The 27582-nt window shown below is 31.1% G+C and overlaps 1 protein-coding gene across 1 annotated transcript in view; it reads right to left on the reverse strand.

The window, feature by feature from the left end:
- Positions 1 to 19861, reverse strand: part of LOC145269503 (MSL complex subunit 3-like) — a 54699-nt gene extending 34838 nt beyond the window's left edge. The window contains exons 1-4 of the mRNA XM_080125239.1: positions 19617 to 19861; positions 7217 to 7299; positions 4780 to 4872; positions 1378 to 1537 (exon numbers count right to left, since the gene is read on the reverse strand). Of these exons, the coding sequence (XP_079981365.1) occupies positions 1378 to 1537; positions 4780 to 4872; positions 7217 to 7299; positions 19617 to 19727 (447 nt within the window). The 5' untranslated portion in view covers positions 19728 to 19861. The remainder of the gene's footprint in view (positions 1 to 1377; positions 1538 to 4779; positions 4873 to 7216; positions 7300 to 19616) is intronic.
- Positions 19862 to 27582: the final 7721 nt, after the last annotated feature.

A 27582-nucleotide genomic window follows, 5' to 3' on the forward strand; every position in this document is an offset into this window, starting at 1 on the left:
TTCTTTAGTTGAAGACTAGCCTGGGTGCCCGGCATTGCCCGGGTGTTTGGCGGTGTGTGTTGAGCAAAACAAAAAAAAAAAAAAAGTGGTAGTAGGCAGGCAGTCTCAAACCTGTACCACAAAGGAGGAAAAGAACATGAAAAAAAAAATGTGATGTCTTTGCCGTTGCGTCCATTGCCAACCCGAAGTGGCGAAGGTTTAAATTAAGGCTAATCAATCGAAAAGAGGGGATGACTTTCAAAAATATTAGTGAAAAAAGCGACCCCTACCTGTAGAAAAGTGCCCAGTTGAGGGTGAAGAAAATGCTTTTAGCCAATTTTTTTATAAGAGTCGAGCTTCAAAATGATACCAATCTTGTGAAAATCCATCGTCTCTGTCGATAATTTTAGGTAGACATACATACATTTAAACAAACAGGTTAGATTTATATCATAGGTCTTCCAACAGCTGATTGCTTTGGCATCTGACTGTTGCTTACGTAACCTGCTGGAAGAGGTCTACATGAAGTTGTCAGAAATTAGGTCATAAACTGGATAAGTATCCATGTTTTAAGTGTTATAATTTTGTTTAATAGCATTTAAAAATAAAACATGTAAAAAAAAAAAAAAAAAAAATACAACATAAAAAAATATAAAACAAAAAAACATAAAACAAAAAAAATAAAACATAAAAAATTAAAAAAATAGCAATTTTTTTCATCATTCTTTTTACAAAAAAATAGCAATTTTTTTCATCATTCTTTTTACAAAAAAATAGCAATTTTTTTCATCATTCTTTTTACAAAAAAATAGCAATTTTTTTCATCATTCTTTTTACAAAAAAATAGCAATTTTTTTCATCATTCTTTTTACAAAAAAATAGCAATTTTTTTCATCATTCTTTTTACAAAAAAATAGCAATTTTTTTCATCATTCTTTTTACAAAAAAATAGCAATTTTTTTCATCATTCTTTTTACAAAAAAATAGCAATTTTTTTCATCATTCTTTTTACAAAAAAATAGCAATTTTTTTCATCATTCTTTTTACAAAAAAATAGCAATTTTTTTCATCATTCTTTTTACAAAAAAATAGCAATTTTTTTCATCATTCTTTTTACAAAAAAATAGCAATTTTTTCCATCATTCTTTTTACAAAAAAATAGCAATTTTTTCCATCATTCTTTTTACAAAAAAATAGCAATTTTTTCCATCATTCTTTTTACAAAAAAATAGCAATTTTTTCCATCATTCTTTTTACAAAAAAATAGCAATTTTTTCCATCATTCTTTTTACAAAAAAATAGCAATTTTTTTCATCATTCTTTTTACAAAAAAATAGCAATTGTTTTCATCATTCTTTTTACAAAAAAAAAAAAAAAAAAAAAAAAAAAAAAACTTACATTACTACTATTCCTGCCATTATGCGACTTCTTGTTAGAATCTTCCCCAGAGGAATCTGAATCGGAACTTTCCTCTTCAAAATCAAAGACTAACGGTTTGTGCTTGAACGCTTTATCAAGTATATCATCTATTTTGGTCTTCCTCAGTCGATTATTACGGCTAAAAATAAGATAAAGGCAAATATATGAAAATCGGTTAGAGTTTCATTGTGCAATTATAGAATATCACACGGACACAAAAAAAATATAAATAAAAAAAAAAATTAAAAAAAACAGATGCTAGAAGCAAATAATAAAAGAAAAAAAATGAAATTGAGATGTTTATCAACCTGGAGATCAGACATCTTTGAGCGAGTATGTGTTTGTGGAGAGTGCAACAATAAAAAATTTTTTTTTCCTAAATAACTCCAATCAGGTTCAACCAAGAAAGTCAAAGATACATAGAGAGTGTATATGTGAAGCGGGAGGGGGGGGGTTACATGAAGTCATTCTTTGATGGAAAAAAAAAAAAAAAAAACTTTCCTATCAAAATGGCAAAATTAGAATTTTTTAATTTTCAGAGAAAACTGTCATAAGAGTGAAAATCAGCTTTTTATTATTAAAAAAAAAAAAAAGTTAAAAAAGAAAAGAAATAAAGAAAAAAGATTTGGATCAAAAAACTGAGAATTCACATATATGTAGTGATTTAAGTGAACATCTGCTTTTCCTGAATTTAAAAGGCACTGGTACAGTTTATGGACCAGGCTAAAAACAGACTTTTCCTTTTGCGAGAGGTTGATTTTCCTTACATTAAAAGACCATCCTTGTATCTAACTTTGCCCCTGTGAGGAGGAAAATCAACAAAACCAGTTTACATTTACACATTATTCTACACTATAGATCCAACCAACAAATTTTCCCTCCTTACTGCCTCATTCTCAGATACTGCAAATCTAAAAATAAAAAATTATTTTTTTTAGTTAAAACTAAAAATTATTTAAAGAAATCTAAAAAATAAAAAAAAAATTTTATTGTTAAAACTAAAAAAATCATTAAAAGGAAATGTAAAAATAAGTTTATTTTTAATAATTAAAACTAAAAAAATCATTTAAGGAAATATAAAAAAAATAAAAGTATTATCTTTTATAGTTAAAGCTAAAAAATCATTTAAAAAAAGTAAAAAATAAATGTTTGTTATTTTTTATAATTAAAACTAAAAAAATCATTTCAAAAAAAGTAAAAAATAAATGTTTGTTATTTTTTATAATTAAAACTAAAAAAATCATTTCAAAAAAAGTAAAAAATAAATGTTTGTTATTTTTTATAATTAAAACTAAAAAAATCATTTCAAAAAAAGTAAAAAATAAATGTTTAATTTTTATAGTTAAAGCTAAAAATCATTTAAAGAAATGTAAAAAATAGGTTTATTATTTTTTATCCTTTATCGTTTTTTCCATGGTAGATGCCCGACTGAACTCCAATCTCTGATCTCTACCCCTTTCCTCTAAAATATATACAAACTAAAAAGAACTTTCATGAACAAAATTAATTTCCAGGAACTTCTAATCTGGAACTCAATACAGTGGAGCTGCTTTCTAGCTTATTACAACATGGTCATTATCAAGTTCAATGTTAACAAATATTTTGAGTCGTCCTTTCAGTAATCAAATTCAGTATGTCCAGAACTTATCCTCACTTTAAAAACACCAAAGTAAAAAAAATTATGATGTATGTACTTGAAAGAATATATCATACCTCAAAAACCACATAAATTGATTAAAAAATAAATAAAAAATAAAATTTTATGGCTACATGAGGATAGCCGATCTCACACAAATTTGCAAAACAAGGGAGATAATTCCAAATAATTAAAACCGTTGCAAGATTTTAAAACTTGAGGTAGGGAGGAGGCCTACAGATTCCCATTAATAGTTTAAAAATGATTTTCTTTACAAGAATAAAACTATTTTTTTCTTTTTCAAATCTCTTTCACCCCAAACAAGGCCCATTGCCACTTAAAACATAAGAGACTACTATTAAAAATCATGCCTAACGTGACTATAGGAAGTTGAGCACCAAGATGTCTGTTCACATTCCATTTAAACCTCTGTAGTTTAGTACAGTCAGGGAAGCAAGAAACAGGGAGGAAATTCCAAGGTCTAGCAGTCAGAGGCAAGAAACTATTAGAAGTAGAAGGCTTTCTAGCATCTAGAAAGCTCCAGTAAAGAGGGTGAGAGTTTGCTGCTTATCAGGTTAGTTTTGGATATATATGTCAAGGGTGCACTAGTGCTAGGGGTTCATTAGAACACATTTTTATTGAAGTATTCGTAAAACAGGCACAGGGATATGTTATTGCAGTGATGGGACAGAGGTTGGAGCTTGGTAGACAGTGTGGGACGTATTAAATTTGAGACTTCTTTGGACCCTCTCTAAGAGTGATTGGTCAATTCAGATGTTTCTTCACAATGGCTGTTGTTAATGAATGCTGAAAAAGAATGTTTTTATAGTTTTTTTTCCCAATTAATCAAAGTCGTTAGAATTCGAATTGTGTGGTGTTTTTATGAAATGGAAGAAGGTCTGAGGTTATATTGGCTGAAACATAAGAATAACAACCGAAAATGAGAACAGTAATCCAAATAATACAAATTATCGATCCTCATCTTAAAAATTAAAAAAACAAATCAACGCGGACCTGAATTTATACAAAAACGGAAATGACTCGACTGCTGTTTCATAAAAGCATTACACATATAGTTCATTAGAATTAAAAAAAAAAATTTTTTTTCATGAAAAACAGCCATTGTAAAGATACACCTGAGAAAGGTTGGTTACATCAGCCGAAATGTTGAGAATAATGATCAAGACGAGAAGAGTAGTCTGAACAATCCAAATAATACAAGATAAAAGTAGTCCAAATTATCTCAATCCCAAACTTTATTTTATTTAGACGTTTTAGAAAAACATTCAGGACTAAAACAAGCCAAGCATGTGGGGTCTCCCTCGACGAGTGAAAAATTTACTTTTACTAGGATTAATGTTTGTGCAAAATTTAAAAAAAATCCAAGATGTGGTTATTGAGAAAAATGTGGACAAATGAAGAATCAAACCTGCATGAACGATTTGGAGGCAATTTTACCTCTATAATTCCCTCGGAGGGAGGGAGGGAGGGGGGTTATACCAGAGTTACCCCGAAAAATCCATTCTGGCAAAAATTTACTTTTTTTTTTTTTTTTTTTTTAAATTACTTAATGTTTGTGCAAATTATTTTAAAAAGTCCAAGGCGTGGTTATTAAGAAAAATGCGAACAAATAAACAGACCAACGGGAGTGAGTTTCTAGGTCCAATCCTTCCTTTTTCGGGGGGGACCAATAACAAAATCAAAAATGATTAAGCAACAAACATTAAAAAAAAAATTTTACTCACTAACACTTGGCTGTTTCAGCCAATTTCTTCATCAACCGTCTGTTTTCTTCACTGCTTTTCAAAATATAATTTTCAGCAACCGTTCGATCCCAACTTAAAATAGAAATAAATAAAAACTCTTAAAAACTCATCGGAAAATACGAAAACAATATGGCTTAAGCGCGTATATTCACGTTATATAAAAAAAAAAAGAAAAAATAGAAAAGTGGTTCCCTATCTTTTGCATTTTTTTTATTTATATTTTATCTCTTGTTTAAATTAAGTTCACCTTTTTTTAATTACAATTCCTTTTTTTTTTTGTCATTTATAAACTTTATGGCTATGAACAATTACTTGCTAAAATAGATTTGTCAGTTTTTTTTTTTTTAATGGTGTCAGAAAAAATTAATCCATCATAATTATGTTTTTAGATTTTTTGCCGATTAAAAAAATCTTTTTAAATATTAACAAATAAGATCAGCGTTTATCAAGTATTGCCACTAGGACTTAGGGTTATTCTTAAGGGGTTTTGTTTGTTGTTTTTACAAAGAAAAAAAAAATCTAAAAGTGCTTATTAAAAAAAAAACTGCAAAAATAAGATTAATTTGCCCTGCTACTGCTTCAAAAATCAAACAAAACTAGTAAATAAAATTGGGGGTACTATTTAGAATTACACTTAATTAAAAAAAAAAAAAATAACAGAAAACACTTTATGTACATACTCATTACGGAATGAAGATGCCATATTCTAAATATCACAAACTGATCAAGTAATTTTTTTTAAATTATGAAAATCAAATTTTACAAAGTTTTAGTGGTTAAAAATATTTAATTGCTTTAAATACAAACAAAATCTCTGCAGTTAAATTAAATTGACACCCTTGAATTTTGGCAAAATTTAAATCAATATGGCTTCTTCCGCACTTCTTTATAAAATTTTGTTAAAAAAAAAAAAAAAATATTCGATTCATTTACGTCATTTTTGGAATACGACATATTCTTTCAATGACAAGTGCATACAAAGATTTTTCTGCATTTTTTTTTTTTTTTTTAAACTAAGTGTTATTCCATATAAGCACCAAATTTTGCAATTATTTTCAGAGCAAACTGCTTTAATATTGTTAGATAAACACCGAGCAATGCCAGGTAGAAAGCATTTATTCATCTTTATAGATGTTGTTTCACCATGTTTCGGTCATGTAAAAATGAGCATAACAGTCTGTTTCGAACGTGTAAAAAAATGAGGATAACAGTCCGTTTCGGTCATGTAAAAAAATGAGGATATCAGTCCGTTTCGTTCATGTAAAAAAATGAGGATAACAGTCCGTTTCGGTCATGTAAAAAAATGAGGATAACAGTCCGTTTCGGTCATGTAAAAAAAAAATGAGGATAACTGTCCATTTCGGTCATGTAAAAATGATGATAACAATCCGTTTCGGTCATGTAAAAATGAGGATAACAGTCCGTTTTGGTCATGTAAAAATGAGGATAACAGTCTGTTTCGGTCATGTAAAAAAAAAAGTGAGGATAACTGTCTGTTTCGGTCATGTTTAAAATGAGGATAATAGACTGTTTCGGTCATGTAAAAATGAGGATAACAGTCCGTTTCGGTCATGTAAAAAAAAAATGAGGATAACTGTCTGTTTCGGTCATGTTTAAAATGAGGATAATAGACTGTTTCGGTCATGTAAAAATGAGGATAACAGTCCGTTTCGGTCATGTAAAAATGAGGATAACAGTCTGTTTCGGTCATGTAAAAAAATGAGGATAACAGTCCGTTTCGGTCATGTAAAAAAATGAAGATAACAGTCCGTTCCGGTCATGTAAAAAAATGAGGATAACAGTCTGCAAATAAATAAAATATACATTTCTCATCTCAAATTCCAATAATTAAATATAACCATTAGGTACGGACCCGACAATGGAAGATTAGATAACAAAATACTTGGATTTATAAGACCAAAAAATTCAACTATGATCGCCTTTCGGGGCCCGTGGTGCAGTGGATAGAGACATTGAATCTCTACAGTTCCAGGTGAGCATTGTCTGAAGATAGCGGTTTCAATCCTAACTAAAGCCAACAAAAATTTGCCAAAACGTAGCGAGATTGCGACAACTATGGAAGGCAGTAATTATTAAAGATACCGTTAAGAGATTCAACATTCCTATCCTGTCGCGATTAAGCACCTGATGAAGGCCAGAGGAATGTTTGGTCGAAACGTTGTGAAACAACAACTAAGATGAGGATAACAGTTCGCAAACAAAATATTTAATTCCTTGTATTTAAATTTATCAATCTTCATTTCAATTGTGCTGATATTTTTTTTTAATTCTAACTTTTCATTGTAACAGTTTTTAATTCTCTTTTCTAATCAAATTTGTTAAAAGCAAGAAAAAAAAAAAAAATGTAAATTAAAGAGACGCATTAAAAAAGAGAAAAGAGCAACAAACTTCTCACCTTCTGTTCCATCCTTGGAAGTGAATTCGGTAAGCTGGAATCTCTTCGCCAGACTTTACCCTCACTTGAGCAGTTTCCAAAATCTACAAGAAAATCAAGGGAAGTTTTAAAAAAAATAAATAAAAAAGTGTTTAACATCTTATATTTACATTAAAATAAAATAAAAATCCTTTTGATTGTGTCTTTTCTGTCTTTCTTCTTGAATATATTTACTTACTCCTTGAATATATTTACTTACTCCTTGAATATATTTACTTACTTCCCCATGAGGGCAGAAAGCTAAACAAAGTCCGCTTTAATCTTTTTAACTCCCAATGGAATTATTCATTTCTTTAATTACTCTAATCTTATGTAAAAAAATACCGTTTTTAGCACTTAACCCCCCACCCCACCCGCACATCACATCAAATATCACTACACAAGTACAAATTACTTAAAATAAAAAGAATTCTTTTAGTTTTAAAAATAAAATTTCTATAGTAAAAAGTGTAAAGTTAAGCACTTAGAAAATACAGGGTGCGGCAGAAATATCTCCCGCATTTTGACATGCAATCTTTCCAGTCGTGTTCGTGCGCATTCTGAGCAATCATTAATTTGTATTGATAGAACTGCATATCAGTGGGCAAAATTCTTCTGACTGTTTAATCAGACAATCCCAAGACCAAAGCATGTTTGCAAGTTGAATGCGTAGAAGACAGAGCAACAGAAAGTCTCACAGCTCAAATACTGTCTGGTGTTGAAGCACTTCAAGGCTTTCTAGACGGCTTTCTTTTCTTTTAAGTGCCGAAGCTGTAGCACTGAAATTTGCAACCCATAGCTGTATTAATTTTCTATCTGGAACAACACCATGCTGTTCTAACTTGTAATGAATTTGGAAAATTCTGTGTTGCAGTTACAGATTCACCATTGTTCAAAAAACATTTCTACAATAAAAGCACGATGTGCACTAGTCCAAGTTAGTTGGTTGTTTTGGTTGTTTTGGTTTTACGGCATATCAACCCTTTTCAGGTTATTTAATGCCAAATCCAGTGATTTTGAAGAAAATTTTTTGGTGCTAATGCAGAGAGTGATCCGCGCTATTTTTTAAAATCGTATTTCCACGTTTAATTAAAGTTTTATGTTTTTTTATTCAATTGTAAGGTTAAAGTACAGAATAGGTACAAAACACCCTCCCCTCCCCATGTTAAGAATGGCTTTTGAAATAATAACATTATTTCAGCACGGATCACTCTCTGCATGAGTACCAAATTTTTTAATAGAGTATATATATTTTTTTTTTCAAGTCAGTTTCTATTTAACCCATAGTTGGGACCCTAACAGGTACTACCACTCTGGGTCAGAGTGGACCTGGGAGCAATGGCAATTAAGGGGTGGCTCCACACTTCCCAAAGCCCGCAAGCTGAGGCCTCACCATCTGATATAGTTTAAGGTCATATCCAGGACCGGCACTAGTTCAAACCATATTGCTTGATAAGGGTGCCTGAAAATAAATGGAAAGTTATTAGCTAAATGAAAACATCACTGACAGTTGCATATGTTCTCTTAAGCAACATAGTTGAAAGTTTTAAATGTGGAAGAAATTTTTGCCGTGCCATGTACTTAATTCCGTAAGGTTTAACTTCAATTAACGAAGGTCTTAGAATTACCAAAATTTGGTCAAATATTAAATCAAATCAAGTTTTATCTGTTCTGTTAGCATTATGCAGGTTGCTTTCCACATCATGCTGCTCTTAATGAGGTCAGGCATAAGTTGGAGGTGGTCCAGTTTACTTCAACATTCAGTTATGACCAAAATAATGGTAAAAGCCTTGACGGAGTTTTAATCTTCCATTTCCAAAAATGGTAGCGCTATCATCTGGAACATGATTTGCCGTAATACATTTTCCCGTACAAGTACTGCATGCCGATCAGTTGAGCCATGAACAATTTCTTAGACAGGTGAAAAGCATAGAATGATAGTATACACAGATGTTTAGTTTCTTGATCTGAAAACAATTGGATTTCTGTGCGACTTTAGGAGGATTAAAGAAATATTGAAAGGTGGTGAGTGGGGGGGGGCTAACAAAAACTGTTTTGGACACAGACTTTGGGGATGAAATCTGGCGTCATCTTTTGTTACAAGGCAGCGATGAGAGAACATAAATTTTTTTTTAACTAATTATGAAAATTGCATAATTACAAGGATTATGAATCGTATAATTAAATAGAAATATTTATATAATAATTATATGCGAAAACATCTACATGTTTGTATTTATGTTATCACCCTCCACCACCCTTTGGAGAAAATGGGATTGCCCTGATTACTGAAATTGCAATGCTAAATAAGTAATTCTTAAAATTTTATTAGACGTTGCTGTTGTGTCCAACATGAAGAAAGTCACACTAAAATATGCTTTCTTGGCCTTAGGATAAGATAAAAGTGTCAAAATATATATCTAGTCAGTGGGGAATATACTCAAGATTGACATACAATTGTTCCTGTGCTACGAAACAGATGCTTTAAAAAAAAAAAAAATTAAAAATAAAAATGGACATTTTGACATGTTAAAAACAATAAATGGTAATATGTTTGAATACAGAAGGAAGAGAAGGTATTATTTAACATGGGGAAGGGGATGTCGGCGCTTTAGTTTAGACTGAGTTATCTTCCTGTGCCCCCGCCCCCAAGCCACCTTCCTCGTGGTATAAAAATGCAACCATGATACTTTCAGCTCGTTGTCATAAAAACTTGTTTTTTTTTCGCTGTAAAATAAATAAAAAAACTACTTTATCAAATTAAGTGAAATTTATATCTGGAAAACTTAATTCCATAATAGGTATGTACAATAATTTTTTTTCAATATTTTCATTTTTTTTAATGTGTTGATTAAACTGTACAAGTACCATATTTCGATACAAATTTATGAAAATAGAACTGGAAAATATTCATATTTTAATTTAAATCAAATTACTGTTTTTTTCTGTTGTTTAACTAAATCAATATTTTGGAATTGATTTAAAAAGATTTCTTTTTAGTTAAACTAAAAAATATTCAAAATTTTATTAAACTAACATTTCAGTCCGACGTTGTCTGGGTGTTTGGAGGTGTGTGTTGAGCAAAAAAAAAGTGGTAGTAGGAAGGCAGGCTTGAACCCGTACTGCGAAGGAGGAAAAGAAAGGGAAAAAAACATGACGTCTTTGTTGTTACAACCACCGTCAAACCGGAAGTGACGTAGGTTTAAATTAAGGCTAATCAATCGAAAAGAAGGGATGACTTTTGAAAATATCGGTGAAAAAAGCAACCCCTCCCTGTAGAAAAGTGCCCAGTTGAGGGTGAAGAAATTAATGTTTTTAGCCAATTTTTCAGTATTTGTCGTCTGAAGGGTCGAACTTCCAAACGATACTGATTTTGTGTAAATCAGTCGCCTCTGTCGAAAGTTTTAGGCAGACATGCAATCATACATACATTTATATATTGGTAGCTAAAATTTTCGATCCAAACCGATTAAAAAGCTTGCCCTATCTCTGAATATCCTTTATGTAAAATTTCAAATGTTTAGACCAGAAAGTGTCTGAGTAATGTGGTAGAGACCGCAGAGGTCAAATTTTTTTAACTTTGACCCCTATTATGACATCTAAACATTTATTCTTTTGGGCTCAAATCAAGTTATTAAGTTAGATTCATGTCCAAGGAACCTATATCTAAAATTTCAAGTGTTTAAACCCAAAATTGTCGGAGGAATTTGGTAGATTTTTCAAAGGTCAAATCGTTAAACTTTGACCCCTTAACAGCCAAATTTCTGCCCGAAAACCGATTACAAAGATTTTCCCAAATCTCACTACCCTGTATATCAAATTTCGAGTCTGTAGACTGAAAATTGACAGAGTTATTGCATAGGGAAATGTAGACAGACAGACAGACACATACACACTTTTATAGATATATAGATAGATTAGATTACTCTTTCTGTTGTTTAACTAAATATTTTGGAACTTTTTGTTTTTATTGTTAAACTGATTTATCTCCCTTGTTTCACGATTTATCTCCCATGTTTGATTAGTCGGCTTCCTTGGTACATGCACCAAAAATAACACCAGAAAACAATGATTAAAAAAAATAATACGCAACAATATAAAGATATCAATAGACAAAAAACAAAATGTTGTAAATAGACAAAGGTACAGTATAGTTAACAAAATCCTGCCCCCACAGTGTATTAAGAATGGGTTTCTATATAATGACACTAAAAACCTATTCTTAACATGAGGACTAGGTGGGCAATCTTGACTAAAGTCGTACGCAAGATGGCGGCTACGAACGGATGTAAAAAATGGAACGGAACACAGATGTTAGCAAAACTAAATTAGCGATTCAACTTTACAGCCTAGCAAAAAAAAAAAAAAAAAAAAAGAAAAGAAAACCCGACTTGACTGCTGATAACAACCGTGTTTTAATTTTTTAGCTACTCTGTCTTGTCATTTCAATAAAAAATGGCATTAAAATTGCTTTGTCTGTTATTCTGGAAGATTATATTTTTTAGTTATTTCATTTCATTGTATTTGTTAATTGTGTAGAGAAAGGACCATAAAATTCAACTTTTACAGTATCTTTTGTTTATGAAATTGTTATGTGAAACTACAGTCCTGTTTGTGAAAATAGTCCTATTTGAAAAGAAAAAAAAAAAAAAAACGAAAGACAAAAAGTTTAGTTTTTTCATTTCATTGTTTTGTTTTGGTAATTATGCAGAGAAAGGATGATGAAATTCAATTTTTATGGTATCTTTTGTTTATTAAAATGTTAAGTGAAACTACAGTCTACATTTCTTAGCTATTTCATTTCATTATTAACATATTCATAAAAAGTACAGGGTGGTTAAAAATTAAAACACTTATTTACGCACGACTAAAATGGAAGGAAGGAGTAATTGCGTTTTTTTTTTTTTTTTTTTTTTTAAACAGTGATCACCACTTATCAAGGCCCGGAAGCCACTCAGGGATAAGGGTTATTGCAAGTACATTACGTTAGTGAGGAGATTTGCTGAAATGTTTACTTAAGGGGGCGGTTCATTAGGAATTTGTTAACGTTGGACTTGAAGACATCCAAGTTGTAGTCCGGAGGGAAGCAGGCAGACGGAACAGAGTTCCACAGGCGTGCAGTTCTAAGAAAGAAGCTTTGTTCATGGAATCCGCGTTTTGATTTAGGCACAGATATAGAGTGGGGGAAATTTTTCACAGTGGATTCAGCTAGACGGATGTTTTTCGTGAAAGATTGGCGAGGGGGGACCAGAGATTGGAGTTCAGACGAGCATGAAGTTTCTCTAAAAATTTATCAAAAATCAAGTAATTATCAAGTCAATATGGAATTTTCACAGATTAAGTGAAGAATGAACTTTCTAACGATGTTTTGTTTTTTTCATAATCAATATTCATATATATTTTTTTTTTTTGCCTACAAATCCCGTTTATTTGTGGTTACAAATATGCTTAAAATAATCAGTCGAAACTGAACAAAATATACTGTATTGTGGGGAGGGTGAGGATTGTAAATAAAACAAACAATAAAAAACAACTGTGCACGTATCAGATTTTAAGGTTGAAAATCCGAATTTTGAAGGTGTTTAACTTTTCATCTTTTGTGTTTTGAAGTGTGAAATTCGTTGAATGTGTTAATAATTATTATTTTTCAGATTAGCAAAAAAGAAATATATATATATATATATATATATATATATATATACTAGCAAAAGTACCCGTCGTTGACTGGGTTCAAAAACAGCCTACAAAAAATGGACTGATTTATGAAAGTATGATAGGTTATGAAAAGGAAGGGTTGTAAAGAGATAGCTTCGAATTTGGGGGTATCAAAACCAAAGCAAAATATGATGAAAGTAAAAATAAAATAGATAAATCCCATAATTTATTATACCATACCTGTTCACACTGAAACACTTATCACAATATTCTGTGGATCTATATTAAAAAACCTTGTTAAACTTTGTGACATATTTCCATTCTATGGAGGTCAGGCGCGAACTAACACCCCATAATTTTATTATACCATATTTCTTCAAACTGAAACATAATTATCAAAGTATACTTACGCAGATAGATATGAAAAGTCTTTATTAAAGTTTGTGCCTATTTTCATTCTATGGAGGCCAGGTGCGAACGCAGACCCCACAATTTTATTATACCATCCCTATTTTAGTTAAAACATACTTATCAAAGTATTCTTATGTACATCTATATCAAAAACACTTGTTTTTTTTAATTTTTTATTTCCATACTTTGTGGACCAGGCACGAACGCAGACTCCACAATTTTAATGAACCACTGTTCTGCCAGATCAAACATACTCATTCCTGTGTCTCGATACATCTTCTATCATTATATGTAATCAGTTTTTTAAAATAGTCAACTATATAGGAGCCTATTCATGACCAGACACACACACACACATTCAGCTTTATATTATAGATATATACTTTCATTATTTTTACAAAAAACACTACTTTTAAATCTTAAAAAAAAAATAGATTAATAATTTTCTTTTAGTGAGCCCAATATTACTAATATACCATTAAATAGGAAATGCTTTGAAGAATCGATACCAAAAAAAGAAAAAAATTGATAAATAACTGCGCATTTTGCTAAATATACAAGAATTTGTTTTAGTAATTTCTTGTTATGCCTCACCTATGGAAGACCATAACGCCTACACACAGTTGTTATCTCCCCCTTGCGCTTGAATTAGTTTAAAGTTTGGGGGACTTGCATCTACCACACTCTTATCCAGAAACACTTGGTCCTGATGATCAAGACGACCAAGCGTGATACCAGATGCAAGAGTTCTCTCCAACACATATGGCGCCCAGCATTCCTAAAATGGTCATCCATCTGGTACTGGCCAGCCTTATCATTGCTCAACTTTGAGAGTTATGTAGGCAATATATATATATATATATATATATATATATATATATATTTGCTTATGAAAAACTTATAAAATTGATTCTTCACTTAATCGTCAAACAAATGTTAATACATAGAAATTTACAAGACTAAATGAACTTATTTTGTCTTGTAAAGGTTACCATAGTTTCTTCCAAACTATCATTAAATTTTGGATTTTTTTAAATTTTATCATATGAAATCTATAGAGTGAGATATAAGATGGAATTATTTGAAATTAAGGTACTTATTGTTATAATATTTTTGCATATTCTTATAGCAAATAATCCTAAATCTTATTTAGACAAAAAAAAAAGTAATTGGTTCAAAAACCTTTTAAAAATATTCGAATGTGTTATCCATTGAAGCAAAAAATGGCAGTGAATGGGGTTTTTTTTTTTTTTTTTTTTTTTTTTTGGAAAATTTAAAATTTTATTAAAAATGGTAGAAAAAGTCTTATATTATTCTGCTTTTCAAATTTAGGCTTTTCTCTTTCTGGAAAAACAAAAATTGCTCAAGAATAATAGATTTTAATCCATTTAAAAAAAAAATTTTAAAAATGGAAAAAAAACTTAGTTTTTCTTCCATTTTTTGGCTGTGCCTATGCTTATTATTAGTTGTTGTAACCAGCAGTTATGTACGGCACAATCACGTTGACACACCGGTTCTTGCCAGATCACTGAAGTTAAGCAACGTTGAGCCTGGCCAGTATCAGATGGGTGACCATTTGGAAAGGTGAGGCGCTGTGAAGGTTGGGCATGGGGTCAGCACCCTCACCCTGTAAAAAAAAAACAAAAAAAAACTCCTCACTACAAAAACATCTACAAAAAGTTGTAGATGGCCTATGCCCCTCCAGGGGCTCAAGGGCTATGGATAGATGTAATCAGCAGTTGTTTTTTTTTGTTTTGTTCTTGCTAAGCTGTACAGTCGACTCGCTAATTTTGCTTCGCTAAAATTTGCGTTCTGTTCCATTTTTTTACATCCGTTCGCAGCCACAATCTTGCATGCAACTTTAGTCAAGATTGCCACGAGGTGGTAACCATCGTTTCTCTTGTAAATCAAATGTTTGTTTGTTTTTGTTTCATTTCAAGAACACGCAGTTTAATTTTGTGTTACTGAATTTTATCGAAAAAAAAATATTGAGTGCCATGAGAGCTGATGAATATAAATTCCATTTTTTTTATTTCCATTATGGCGTCCATTTTGGAAATTAAAAAATAGCTACTCGTTCTGTCCTACACCATATGATCAATAAGATGGGTAATCATTTTGATGCTTATGCACTTTTGTTACCTCTCTATTTTTTTTGAAATAGTATTTTCAAGTTAAATTCAAGTTTTACGATCTTTTATTAAATTGTTAGGTGAAAATACAGAATAATTACAAAACACCCTCCCCTTCCCATGTTAAGAATGGCTTTCTAAATAATACTCTATTATTTCAGCATGGTAACAAAAGTGCATAAGTGTAGAATATTGCTAGGGTGAGCCAGCTAACCCAATGAAGATGTTGTGCTGAATGGATGCGATAATTGACAAAGTGTGGTTCCTGGCAGAAGTCTAGAACAGTATTTAAAAAAAAAAAAAAAAAAAACCCTGAATGCCAGAGCAGCTGGCATTTGTAGAGTGGCACCTGCCCCTCCTGGCATGTTTAGCCAATCAGGCGCCTCAAAATAGAACAATCCACCATCCCTGACTAATTGTAGGCTGGTCCAATGGCAATTAGCATACCACTAATTGCTACTGAATAAATATGTTGAAATTAGTTAAATGGTCCATAATGGTGGAGAGGGAAGGTAAGCACATTCTTGATTCTACAACAAGTATCATCATTTTTAAGTTTATATAGTAATGTGAACCCCAGTCTAAATTTTATTTTTCTATTAACAGCATGGAACAAATGGTTTATCGTTATTTTCATGGCAGGTGCTCGTCTGAACCTCAATCTCTGGTCCCCCCTCGCCAATCTTTCACGAAAAACACCCGTCTAGCTGAATCCACTGTGAAAAATTTCCCCCACTCTATATCTGTGCCTAAATCAAAACGCGGATTCCATGAACAAAGCTTCTTTCTTAGAACTGCACGCCTGTGGAACTCTGTTCCGTCTACCTGCTTCCCTCCGGACTACAACTTGGATGTCTTCAAGTCCAATGTTAACAAATTCCTAATGAACCGCCCCCTTAATTAAACGCTTCATCAAATCTCCACACTAACGTAATGTACTTGCAATAACCCTTATCCCTGAGTGGCTTCCGGGCCTTGATAAGTGGTGATCACTGTAAAAAAAAAAAAAAAAAAAAAAAAAGGTAAAATTTCAGATTAAAAAAAAGCTACTTAAATATGAGAAATATACTTAGTTTTGACAAAAACTTTTGGCTGACATACACGAGTCAGACTCCCATTGCCAAATAGGCACCAGCTACAATAGCTACCTCCAACGCGTGTCACAGTTTTAGCCCCTGCTGTATGTAACATGATGTAACTAATTTAATAATATCCTTACTTTTTTTACCATTTAAGCTTCAAATAAACTAATATTTTAAAAAAATTTTTACAGCATGCAAAAATAATTAAAATGCGAGACAAAAATCGTGTTTACATTATCGTTGCTTTAAACAACGTTTCTATGTAGTGACGTTTTTGAAGTCGTAGATATACCCATGTTTTAAAAATCTAGCAAAAATCAAATAATCATCAGGTCTTCCTGAAATTTTCGATATTTATTCATTATTAAATAAACTTACATAATAAAAGTAGGTTTTGTTAAATATATTAGAGGAAATATTTTCTTAGGTATTCTACCCACCCTCCATATTTCATGTTATAAAAACTAAAAATAAATGTAGGTTGACAAAAATTTCAACATTTTTTAAAGCTGAAAGGATCAAATAATTAAGAAATAGTTATATATATATACATATATATATATATATATATATATATATATGTATATATATATATATATATATAAAATCCTGTTATTTATTTCACTTATCTTAAAGTTGTAAACAAAATTGGGCATAAAATAAATACGTTAAAAAAATAAATAAATAAATAAAAACACTTTCTTGATAATTTTTTGAAATACAACAAAAAAGCAGAATTCTTAAAAATAATTATTTTTAAAAAGCTTTAAATGATTAAATTCAAATATTCCGCGATAGGAAGTTTTAACAAAGATTTTTTTTTTTTATAACAAGTTTCCAATATTAAAAAAATATATTCAGATAATAGAATATATGACTCTTGAAATAATAAAAATCGCAAATAGAAAATCGACCTAAAAAAATTTGCTTTGATTTTATTATTTAAAATGATAGAGGGGGATCTTTATTTTCTGACGCTTTTTTTTTTCAAAAAAAAAAAAAAAAAAAAAAGTATGGAGGCCTGTAAGCAACATTATCATTAGATGTGTAGTTCGCTAAAAAAAAAAAAAAATCTATTTGTTTTACAATGTAAATATGAAAATCCAATAGCAAAAAAAAAAAAAAAAAAAAACGTTACTTGAATTAATACTTATAGCGCCAATGCCTATTCATAGAAATAGGCTCAGAAAATAGTAAACACACGAAACGATGATGTTGCTGTTATTGTGTAAAACGCTGATGTTTTACACACAGCTTTGGTGGTACCTAAGCTACAATGTTGAACGTGCGATGCTGTGTTATTATTTCTTATTCATTTTGGAACCACTCAACATTTTTAGGCCAAATTTCGTGAATTTAGCTTGGTTTTTTGTGTGTGTGTTTTTTTAATTTGGCTTGAACTTTGCGCTTTTCAGATTATGTTCTTCTATAATATAAATATCATCTGTCTGTTTAAATGTATGTATATATGTATGTATGTATGTATGTCTAAAACTTTCAACAGAGGCAACGGATTTTCACGAGATCGGTATCGTTTTGAAGCCGACCCTTCGGACGACAAATATCGAAAAATTGGCTAAAATCATTAATTCCTTCAGTCTCAACTGGGCACTTTTCTACAGAGGTCGCTTTTTTCGCCGATATTTTCGAAAGTCATCCCCTCTTTTCGATTGACTAACCTTAATTTAAACCTTCGTCACTTCCAGTTTGGTGATGGGCGCAAACAGCAAAGACGTCACGTTTTTTTTTTTTTTACGTTCTTTCCTCTTTCACGGTACGGATTCAAGCCTGCCTACTACCAATTTTTTTTTTTTTCTTGCTTTTTGCTCAACACATACCTCCAACAACCCGGGCAACGCCGGTGACCCAGGCTAGTCTATAATATAAATCTCACCTGTCTGTTTAAATACATGTATGTATGTTTGTATGTCTGCTTAAAACTTCTGACAGAGGCGATGGATTTTCACGAGATTGGTATCGTTTTGAAGCTCGACCCTTCGGACGACAAATATTGAAAAAAAAATTGGCTAAAAACATTAATTTCTTCATCCTCAACTGGGCACTTTTCTACGGGGAGGGGTCACTTCGATTGACTAGCCTTAATTTAAACATTCGTCACTTCCGGTTTGTCGATGGGCGCAACAGCAAAGACCTCACTTTTTTATTTTTTTTTTTTTTTCACGTTCTTTTTCTCCTTCGCGGTAAACATGGATGGCTAGAAACGTGCAGAAATAACACAGCATGTCGCGTTCAACATTGTAGCCAGTGCCTATTTGGCAATAGGGGTCTGACTCGTGTACGTCAGCCAAACTTTTAGGTTCTTAGGCCGAATGAATATGGACGATGATATTTTTTTAATAGGATTTTCAATTTAAATTCAATTTTTACGGTATCTTCTGTTTATGAAATTATTAGATGAAAGTACAGAATAGGAAGATACCTATCTAGTTACAAACCGCTCTGCCCTCCTCTTGTTAAGAATGGGTTTCTAAATAGTAACATTGTTATTTAAGCATGGTCCGTATTCATTCTGCATATATAGCAACTTTTGTTACTTTCGCAAATTGTGGATTGGATTGATACTTCAGTTCAGATAATATTAAATACGGAAATAATCTCAAGTTATTAGCCCCTTTTTTTCTACGAGTATCTATTTAAATTTCTCATTCAACATTTTCATTTCATGTTAAGATCGATTTATTCTCGCATGTTCTTTATATTGAAAAAAAAAAAAAAGAAATCTAAATAGAATTTATAATCATGCTAAACAAGTTATGGTAGTTTATCAACAACTATCTCCTACAAAAAAAAAAAAAATTTTGAAGGAGGTAACCTCAAAAGGAATCATTTCACATTAATATATAATTATCAATTCGCAATCATTAATTATTTTAACCTGAAATAAAAATAAATTTAAAATAAAGATTATAAAACGCAAAATTAAAACAAACAAAAGCAATTATGTTCTTTTTTTTTTCTTCTTTCTTTCTCTTATAAGTTATTGGGGAGTAGAAGATGGATGGAGTTGATACTATTTATTATTATTTTTTTTTTTTTTTTTTTTTTTAGAAATGATATTTTTTTCATAGTATATTAACTCACCTTAGCATCGTAGAGCACCCTTGCCTTGCTGGGATCGGGTTCGAAGCACAAAACCACTTCTCCCAATTGGAAATTGTATTTTAACAAATATGATCGTTTGCCAGAAGCCATCGGATTTTGTCAACACACGGCCATTAAAAACTGAACGGAAGTACTGAAGAAAAACGACCTAGCCGCAATGTCGTAAAATTTATACAAAATTCTAAATGTATGATAAAAATAGAATTAATGACCTCTTATAATTTTAATTGATGGGCTATCTAATTAATACGATCGTCCGGCAATATCTTGTTTGGAGTTTTAATAGTTATTTTTTAATTTCGTATTTAATGTATACGTGAAGAAAAGGTATAAAATTAGTGTAAAAAAGCCGTTAACGGTTCTGAGTTCGAAATGTCGCAAAACAGCAACAAACACCCCCACCTTCACAGTGGAGACTTTCTTATCTATTTAACGCCATACTTTCCTACTTATTAGGTTTATTGGTAAATAAATAAAAATTTAGATTTAAAAAAAAAAAAATTTGACTTCTCTGAAAGTTAAGATTAAATCGGGTTCAATTTTAGTATAGAGACTGTTGAAATATTTTGCTTCGCCCAAAATATTGAACAAAGTACTCTTACCCCGAGATAAAATTCTAATCTACTTTTTTTTTTTTTTTATCGTATAACACAATTTTTACCTTCATCACCCGTGACTTGTTGGGTCAGTTTTTGGTGCTTACCAATTATTTAGATTGGCACTTAGGCACTTATGGTGATAAGCAAAAATGCTGAAAAACTTGTCACGGAATGAAGATGGTATGTTCCAAAAACCATAAAAAACACATTGATAAAGTAGTTTTTGTTTTATTTTCGAAAAAAAAAAATGCGGGTTCTGTTTTTTTTTTTTTTGTTGTTTGTTTGTTTTTTACAAATAAGTGTTGGCCGAAGCCATTTTAATATTCTTCAAATTTTGTTTGGTATTTTTTTAGATTAGGTCCACCCACCTCAACAATTTTCTTTTAAATGACGACTTTTAGGTAATCGTGAAGAAAGAGAGAGCCTGTTTCTGTTTCCTCCCTTTGACTATAGGTGGCGTTACTGTCTGTCCACCCAGTTACGGAAGCACAAAATGTATATAATGGCACCCTTGAAATAAAAATAAATGTTTTTGTTATATTTTAATTTTAAACATGTTTTTTTTTTTTTGCAAGCATATTTAAATATTATTATTTTTTTTTTTTTGCAAACATATTTAAGTTTTATTTTTCCAAACATTTACGTGTTGTTGCTTGTTTATTTTCAAACATTTACGTTTTTTGGGGGTTTTTTTGGGTTTTTTTTTTTTTTTGTAAGCATAAACTAAATATTTTTTAAATATTTTTCTTTTTGAAAAGTTTGCTTATGCCCTTATTGTATCGCGCTATTTTTTAATAGTAGTTTACAAGTAAGATTCAGGTTTTACAATATCCTTTTTCATAAATACTCGCGGAAAAGGTAAAATAAGGGCAGAAAAATTAAGAAAAAAAAGGGGGGTCCATAAAGAAAAAAGATAAAAGAAAAAATGTTGATTTTTTTTTTTTTTTTTTTTTTTTATAAGAGCGTAAAAAATACTCGCGGAAAAACGGTTGTACCCATAAATATGTTTACAAAAAAAACTACAGCAAAAACATTTAGTTTATGCTTGCAAAAAAAAAAAAAAAACGTAAAAAAAACAAAAAAAAAACGTAAATGTTTGAAAATAAACAAGCATCAAAACGTAAATGTTTGGAAAAATAAAACTTAAATATGTTTGCAAAAACAAAAACAAAAAAAACGTAAATATGTTTGAAAAAAAACAAAAAAACTTAAATATGTTTGCAAAAAAAAAACATGTTTAAAATTAAAATATAACAAAAACATTTTTTATTTCAAGGGTGCTATTATATACATTTTGTGCTTCCGTAACTGGGTGGACAGACAGTAACGCCACCTATAGTCAATCGGAGGAAATAGGCTCTCTTTCTTCACGATTACCCGACTTTATCGAGATATAAATAGTTGTTTTATGCAAAGTATTCTTTGGCGGCCATCTTTGTTACGCGCGTATATTTGTTTATGACACGCGCGCACGCGCGTAAAAAGATGGCTGCCAGAGATTACAATGCATTATACAACTTTTATATCTCGATAACTATTTATTTCTGCAAAATTTCAATACGATTTCCGTATTCAGCATAGCCGAAACCCTAAAGAAGTTGTCATTTAAAAGAAAATTGTGGAGATGGACCTAATCTAAAAATTTACCTTACCTTTTACTTATATAAAATGACCTTTCCAAAAGAATGTTTTCGTTATTTGAAAATCTTATGTTCTGAAAAATAAATGGATAAATAAATAAATACACGTTTGTTAATAAATTATTGTTTGGTTTTACGTTTTTGTTGTCTTTTTCCAACATTATCCAAAAACAAACAAAAAAATTAAATGAAAGTCGGTTGTCTGCCCTTGATTCCTCCATGGACGCATTAACACGGAATAAAATTTGATTTTCTTGAATAATAAAAAAAAGGCACTTCTGTATGACAGTTACATATTAGCATCAGAGACGAGTTATCAACCCCTGTTCTTAGAAAGAGAACTGCCATCTAGCGGCCATTATATGAACCCCAAATACAAACAAGTGTTTACGATAACGTAAAAATATATAATAACGAAATAAATAATACAAAAATAGGTACTTGTACAGTTTAATGAAGACATTAAAAAAATGAAAATATCGAAAAAAGGTTATATTGTACGTATCCGTTATGGAATGAAGTTCTCTGAAAAAAAAATTCACTTAATTTTATCAAGTAGTTCTTTTTTTTTGTTTTTTGTTTTTTTAGCGAAAAAACAATTTGTTATGATACCGAGCAAAAAGTTCAATTTTTAGGAAGAAAAGCTAGTATTAAAGATGAGGAAGGAGTGTCGGTGCTTTAAATTGAATTATCTCCCCGTGGCGTGTTCAAAAAATTCAAAGATGGCTGACTTCATGGTCACGCTTCAATGCGCTCTCATAAAAACGTGTTTTCCCGCTGTAAAAAAAAAAAGGGGGGGGGGAACTACTCGATCAAATTAAGTGAAATTTATATTCGGAGATCTTCAGTCCAACACGGATATGTACAATATAACTTCTTTTTTTTTTTAACGTCTTGATATTTTCATTTTTTTAATGTCTTGATTAAACTGTACAATATGAAAATCGAAACAATTATTGTATAAACAATGTACCAAAAAAAATTTTTTTATGAATTAATATAATTTTTTTTTTCAATGAGTGATTCATAGCCGAAAATGCAATAATAAATATGATAAAAACACGAAACATTTATAGATTGTTTTTAGAATTGTTTTTTTCTGTAAGGTTGTATAAAAATGTAGCAAAATATAATTAAAAAAAGCATGAAACATTTATAGATTGTTTTTAGAATTGTTTTTTTCTGTAAGGTTGTATAAAAATGTAGCAAAATATAATTTTAAAAAAACATGAAACATTTATAGATTGTTTTTAGAATTGTTTTTTTTTTTTTGTAAGGTTGTATAAAAATGTAGCAAAATATAATTAAAAAAAAAACACGAAACATTTATAGATTGTTTTTAGAATTGTTTTTTTCTGTAAGGTTGTATAAAAATGTAGCAAAATATAATTAAAAAAAGCATGAAACATTTATAGATTGTTTTTAGAACTGTTTTTTTTGTAAGGTTGTATAAAAATGTAGCAAAATATAATTTTAAAAAAACATGAAACATTTATAGATTGTTTTTAGAATTGTTTTTTTTTTGTAAGGTTGTATAAAAATGTAGCAAAATATAATTTTAAAAAATCATGAAACATTTATAGATTGTTTTTAGAATTGTTTTTTTTTTGTAAGGTTGTATAAAAATGTAGCAAAATATAATTTAAAAAAAACATGAAACATTTATAGATTGTTTTTAGAATTGTTTTTTTCTGTAAGGTTGTATAAAAATGTAGCAAAATATAATTTTAAAAAAACATGAAACATTTATAGATTGTTTTTAGAATTGTTTTTTTCTGTAAGGTTGTATAAAAATGTAGCAAAATATAATTTTAAAAAAACATGAAACATTTATAGATTGTTTTTAGAATTGTTTTTTTTTTCTGTAAGGTTGTATAAAAATGTAGCAAAATATAATTAAAAAAAAACATGAAACATAGCAGTTTAAGAATAATTTGTTTTTGTTTTTTTGTACAGAAAGATTGTACAAAAATATAATTTTAGTTTGCACTAACTTTTAGAAAAGGAAGAGTTATTGACCCCCTGACAAGCGACATCTGTCGGCGGTTCTTGAAACTAAAATACAAACAGTCGCCTTATGTACCTATTTACTATGCCTCCTCACGGGACAGAGTTAGACACCAGGCAGGGTCGATTTTTACCGTGGAGAAAAGGTACAAAAATAAAAATTGTCTCAGTCGTGAAGGATTTCTCCTCCGCCGAAAGAGAACAAGAAATGGAAGTGCAGCATCTGAAGAACAGATACTACACTTTGATCTTTGTAACTGTCATGCATAAGTGCCAAAAAAACCTACTTGATTAAATTACGTGATTTTTGGAATATTTTATCTTTGTTTCGTGACCGGTCATACATCACGGACTTTTCTGCATTTTCTTTTACTTTTAATTGCCGCCATAAATACCAATCTAAATAAGCACTCAATATTTTAAATATGGCACTTGTGCATTATTGTTTGTTTTTCTTTTCTTTTCTTTTCTTTTCTTTTCTTTTAACTCCTTTTAAAGTTGAAGAGCGTAAATATGTACTTCAGGTGCGTAAATTATTTCTTGATTTTTGTTTGTTTTATTTTGTTTGTTTTTTTGTTTTGTTTTTTTTTGTTCATAAAACACACTATTAACCCAAAGACTTAAATAAAATTATAAAAAGCTTTTAACTAATTTGGAAAAAAAAAAGGAAAAAAAAAAACATGGTCGACATTGAAACGTTTTACTGTTTTGCATTGAATTTAATTTTTTATAATTTTATTTAAGTCTTTAGATTTAATGTGTTTTATCAAAAAAAAAAGATTTTAATGATTTTATGTAAGTCAAATAATTTACGCACTTGAAGTGCATATTTACCGTTGAAGAGCGTACATTCTGGGGTCTTTCCAACTTGATAATCTCCGTCTCTAGATTTTGACTCTTTGTTTTTTATAGAAGTTTCTAACTTTGCGTCGCCTTACGATTTGTACATATACATATTACTTTTTTTTTTTTTTTTTTTTTTTTTTTAATGGAGTCATCCATTATCAAGGCGTAGATGCTACTCAAGGATAAAAATTAATGAGCGTATGGTGGTCATCGAGGCAACAGCGTAGTGATCATTAGTGACAGAAATTGGATGAAATTAGATTATTTTAGGGGACGTTTCAGCAAGAACTTGTTCATATTGGACTTGAAGACGACTATGTTATAGTTAGCTGTAAAGCAGACCAGTGGAACAGAATTCCACAGGCAAGCAGTTCTAGGAAAGAAGCTTTGTTCTAGAGTTTGTATTTAGATTTAGGCACAGATAGAGTGTGGGGGAAATTGTTGATAGTAGTTTCAACTAGACGAGTGAGTTTTGTGAAAGTTTGATAACGATAGATTGGAGCTCAGACGAACACTTGCCATAAAAATAATGATAAAGCAAAGACAGACTCGCAATGTCTTTTCTGTGGGAAAGAGTTTGCATGGAAAGGAAAAGAGCCAAAAAACATTTAAAACAACTTTATTGATTACAACCGTTTTTAACCGATACATTGGCCTTTTGGTCAAGATCAAAGTGTAGTATCTGTTCTTCAGATGCTGCACTTCCATTTCTTGTTCTCTTTCGGTGGAGGAGAAATCCTTCACGACTGAGACAATTTTTATTTTTGTACCTTTTCTCCACATTAAAAAACGACCCTGATGTCTAACTCTGTCCCGTGGGGAGGCATAGTAAATAGGTACAACCGTTTTTAGACAGGTAAACTGAGACCTTCCAAAGGATGAACCTTAAAGAATGGGAGCGGCATCAGTGTGCAATGTATTTTTTTTTGGGGGGGGGGGAACTCTCTCAGGAATACATAGACAAAGAAAGTTCCTTGGGCTGGCTCAAAAGAGGAGCCCTCCACCACGATCAGGAAAGGGTCATAATGGCTGCTCAAGACAAGGGATTGATGACCGATGCATTCAAGAAGATGACAGGTATCAGTAATGACAACAAATGCAGGTTCTGCCGTACAGAATTGGAAAATGTGAGTCATCTGATATCAAGTTGCAAAGTTCTTTTGGGGGACGGCTACTATACAACAAGACATGATAGAGTATGTAAGTACCTCCACTGGACCATCTGTAAAGAATTAAACATTCAGTGTTGCAGCAAGTCCTGGGAACATCAACCTGAAAGAACGGTTGGAAATAACTTCTATACCATACATTACGACCATGTAATCCCTACAGCCACCTACCTTAGAAATGCTGTCGTGAAACCTGACATAGTTATATGGAATAAGTCAGAAAGAGTGGCAACCTTGATTGAAGTGAGTGTCCCTAATGATGGCGGCCTGAACAGAGCTGAAAGAGAGAAACAGACCAAATATCAAGGTCTCATGTATGATATGAAAAGAAACTGGAATCTTAAAGAGATATCAATCATACCAGTTATTATAGGTGCCACAGGACTTATGAAGAAGAACCTGAAGTCCTACTTAACTAATATTCCTGGTGAACCAAGTGCAAAAGAGATCCAGACAATTGCACTTAAGGGAACAGCGAGGATACTAAAAAGAGCTCTAGGTTGGTTTCAATAAAAAGCAGGGCAATGTTGACAGCTGGTTTGGCTGCCCCATACCCAGCATTACAATCTTCAAAGAAAGAAAAGGAAAAACTAAGAGAAACGTAATGTCTATAAAAGGAAAGAAATTGAATGCCAACTAAAAGGGAGAAGCTGAATGCTTAATAGATGAGGAAGAACTTGAATGCTTAATAGACGAGGGAGAACGTGAATGCTTAATAGATGAGGGCGAACTTGAATGCTTAATACAAAAACGCACACGACCAAGAAAACTTACAAGGTCTCATGTATGATATGAAAAGAAACTGAAATCGTAGAGAGATATCAATCATACCAGTTATTATAGGTGCCACAGAGCTTATGAAGAAGAACCTGAAGTCCTACCTAACTAATATTCCTGGTGAACCAAGTGCAAAAGAGATTCAGACAATTGCACTTAAGGGAACAGTGAGGATACTATCAGAACGAAATTTTGGAAATCATGAAACTGAATTTCACATGAAAACAACATATTCCTCGTATTTTTAAGATGATTATATCTAAACATGGCAAAAATAAAGAAAGACATACTGAAGGTGCCACAGGACTTATGAAGAAGAACCTGAAGTCCTACCTAACTAATATTCCTGGTGAACCAAGTGCAAAAGAGATCCAGACAATTGAACTTAAGGGAACAGCGAGGATACTAAAAAGAGTTCTCAGTTGGTTTTAATAAAAAGCGGGGCAATGTTGGCAGCTGTTTTGGCTGCCCCATACTCAGCATTACAATCTTCAAAGGAAGAAAATTTTAAAAAAAAAGTAAAAAAAAAGGGTTAGTATTGGAAGGAGCTTATGTGTGTATACGTAGATGAAAGATTACGCAGACCTGTAAAAAAAGAGAGTGCATGGATGTGTGTTGAAGTTAGTAGTAGAAGTGTGCGTTCATGTATGAATGGGGACAAAAGATTAGAGACTGTACTGTAGGATGAGAAAAGCGTTCACCTGAGCACTGGATCTAAGTCAGGGTCTAATGGTAGCCATGTTGGATTCATTGTCTCTCCGTCTTAGTGGGTGAGTTGTGTTGTGCTCCAAGAGAAGAGTTTGGGGATTGGTCCATGCCACATGGCATTGTTGTCAGCCCAAGATCCGGAAAGAAAGAGAGAGAATTGCCGTTGGTTTAACTTCTTATAAATTCAGTCACATGGTCA

The sequence above is a fragment of the Euprymna scolopes genome, chromosome 45, assembly GCF_053919585.1.
Source record: "Euprymna scolopes isolate OS-2025 chromosome 45, ASM5391958v1, whole genome shotgun sequence".
NCBI lineage: Eukaryota > Metazoa > Mollusca > Cephalopoda > Sepiida > Sepiolidae > Euprymna > Euprymna scolopes.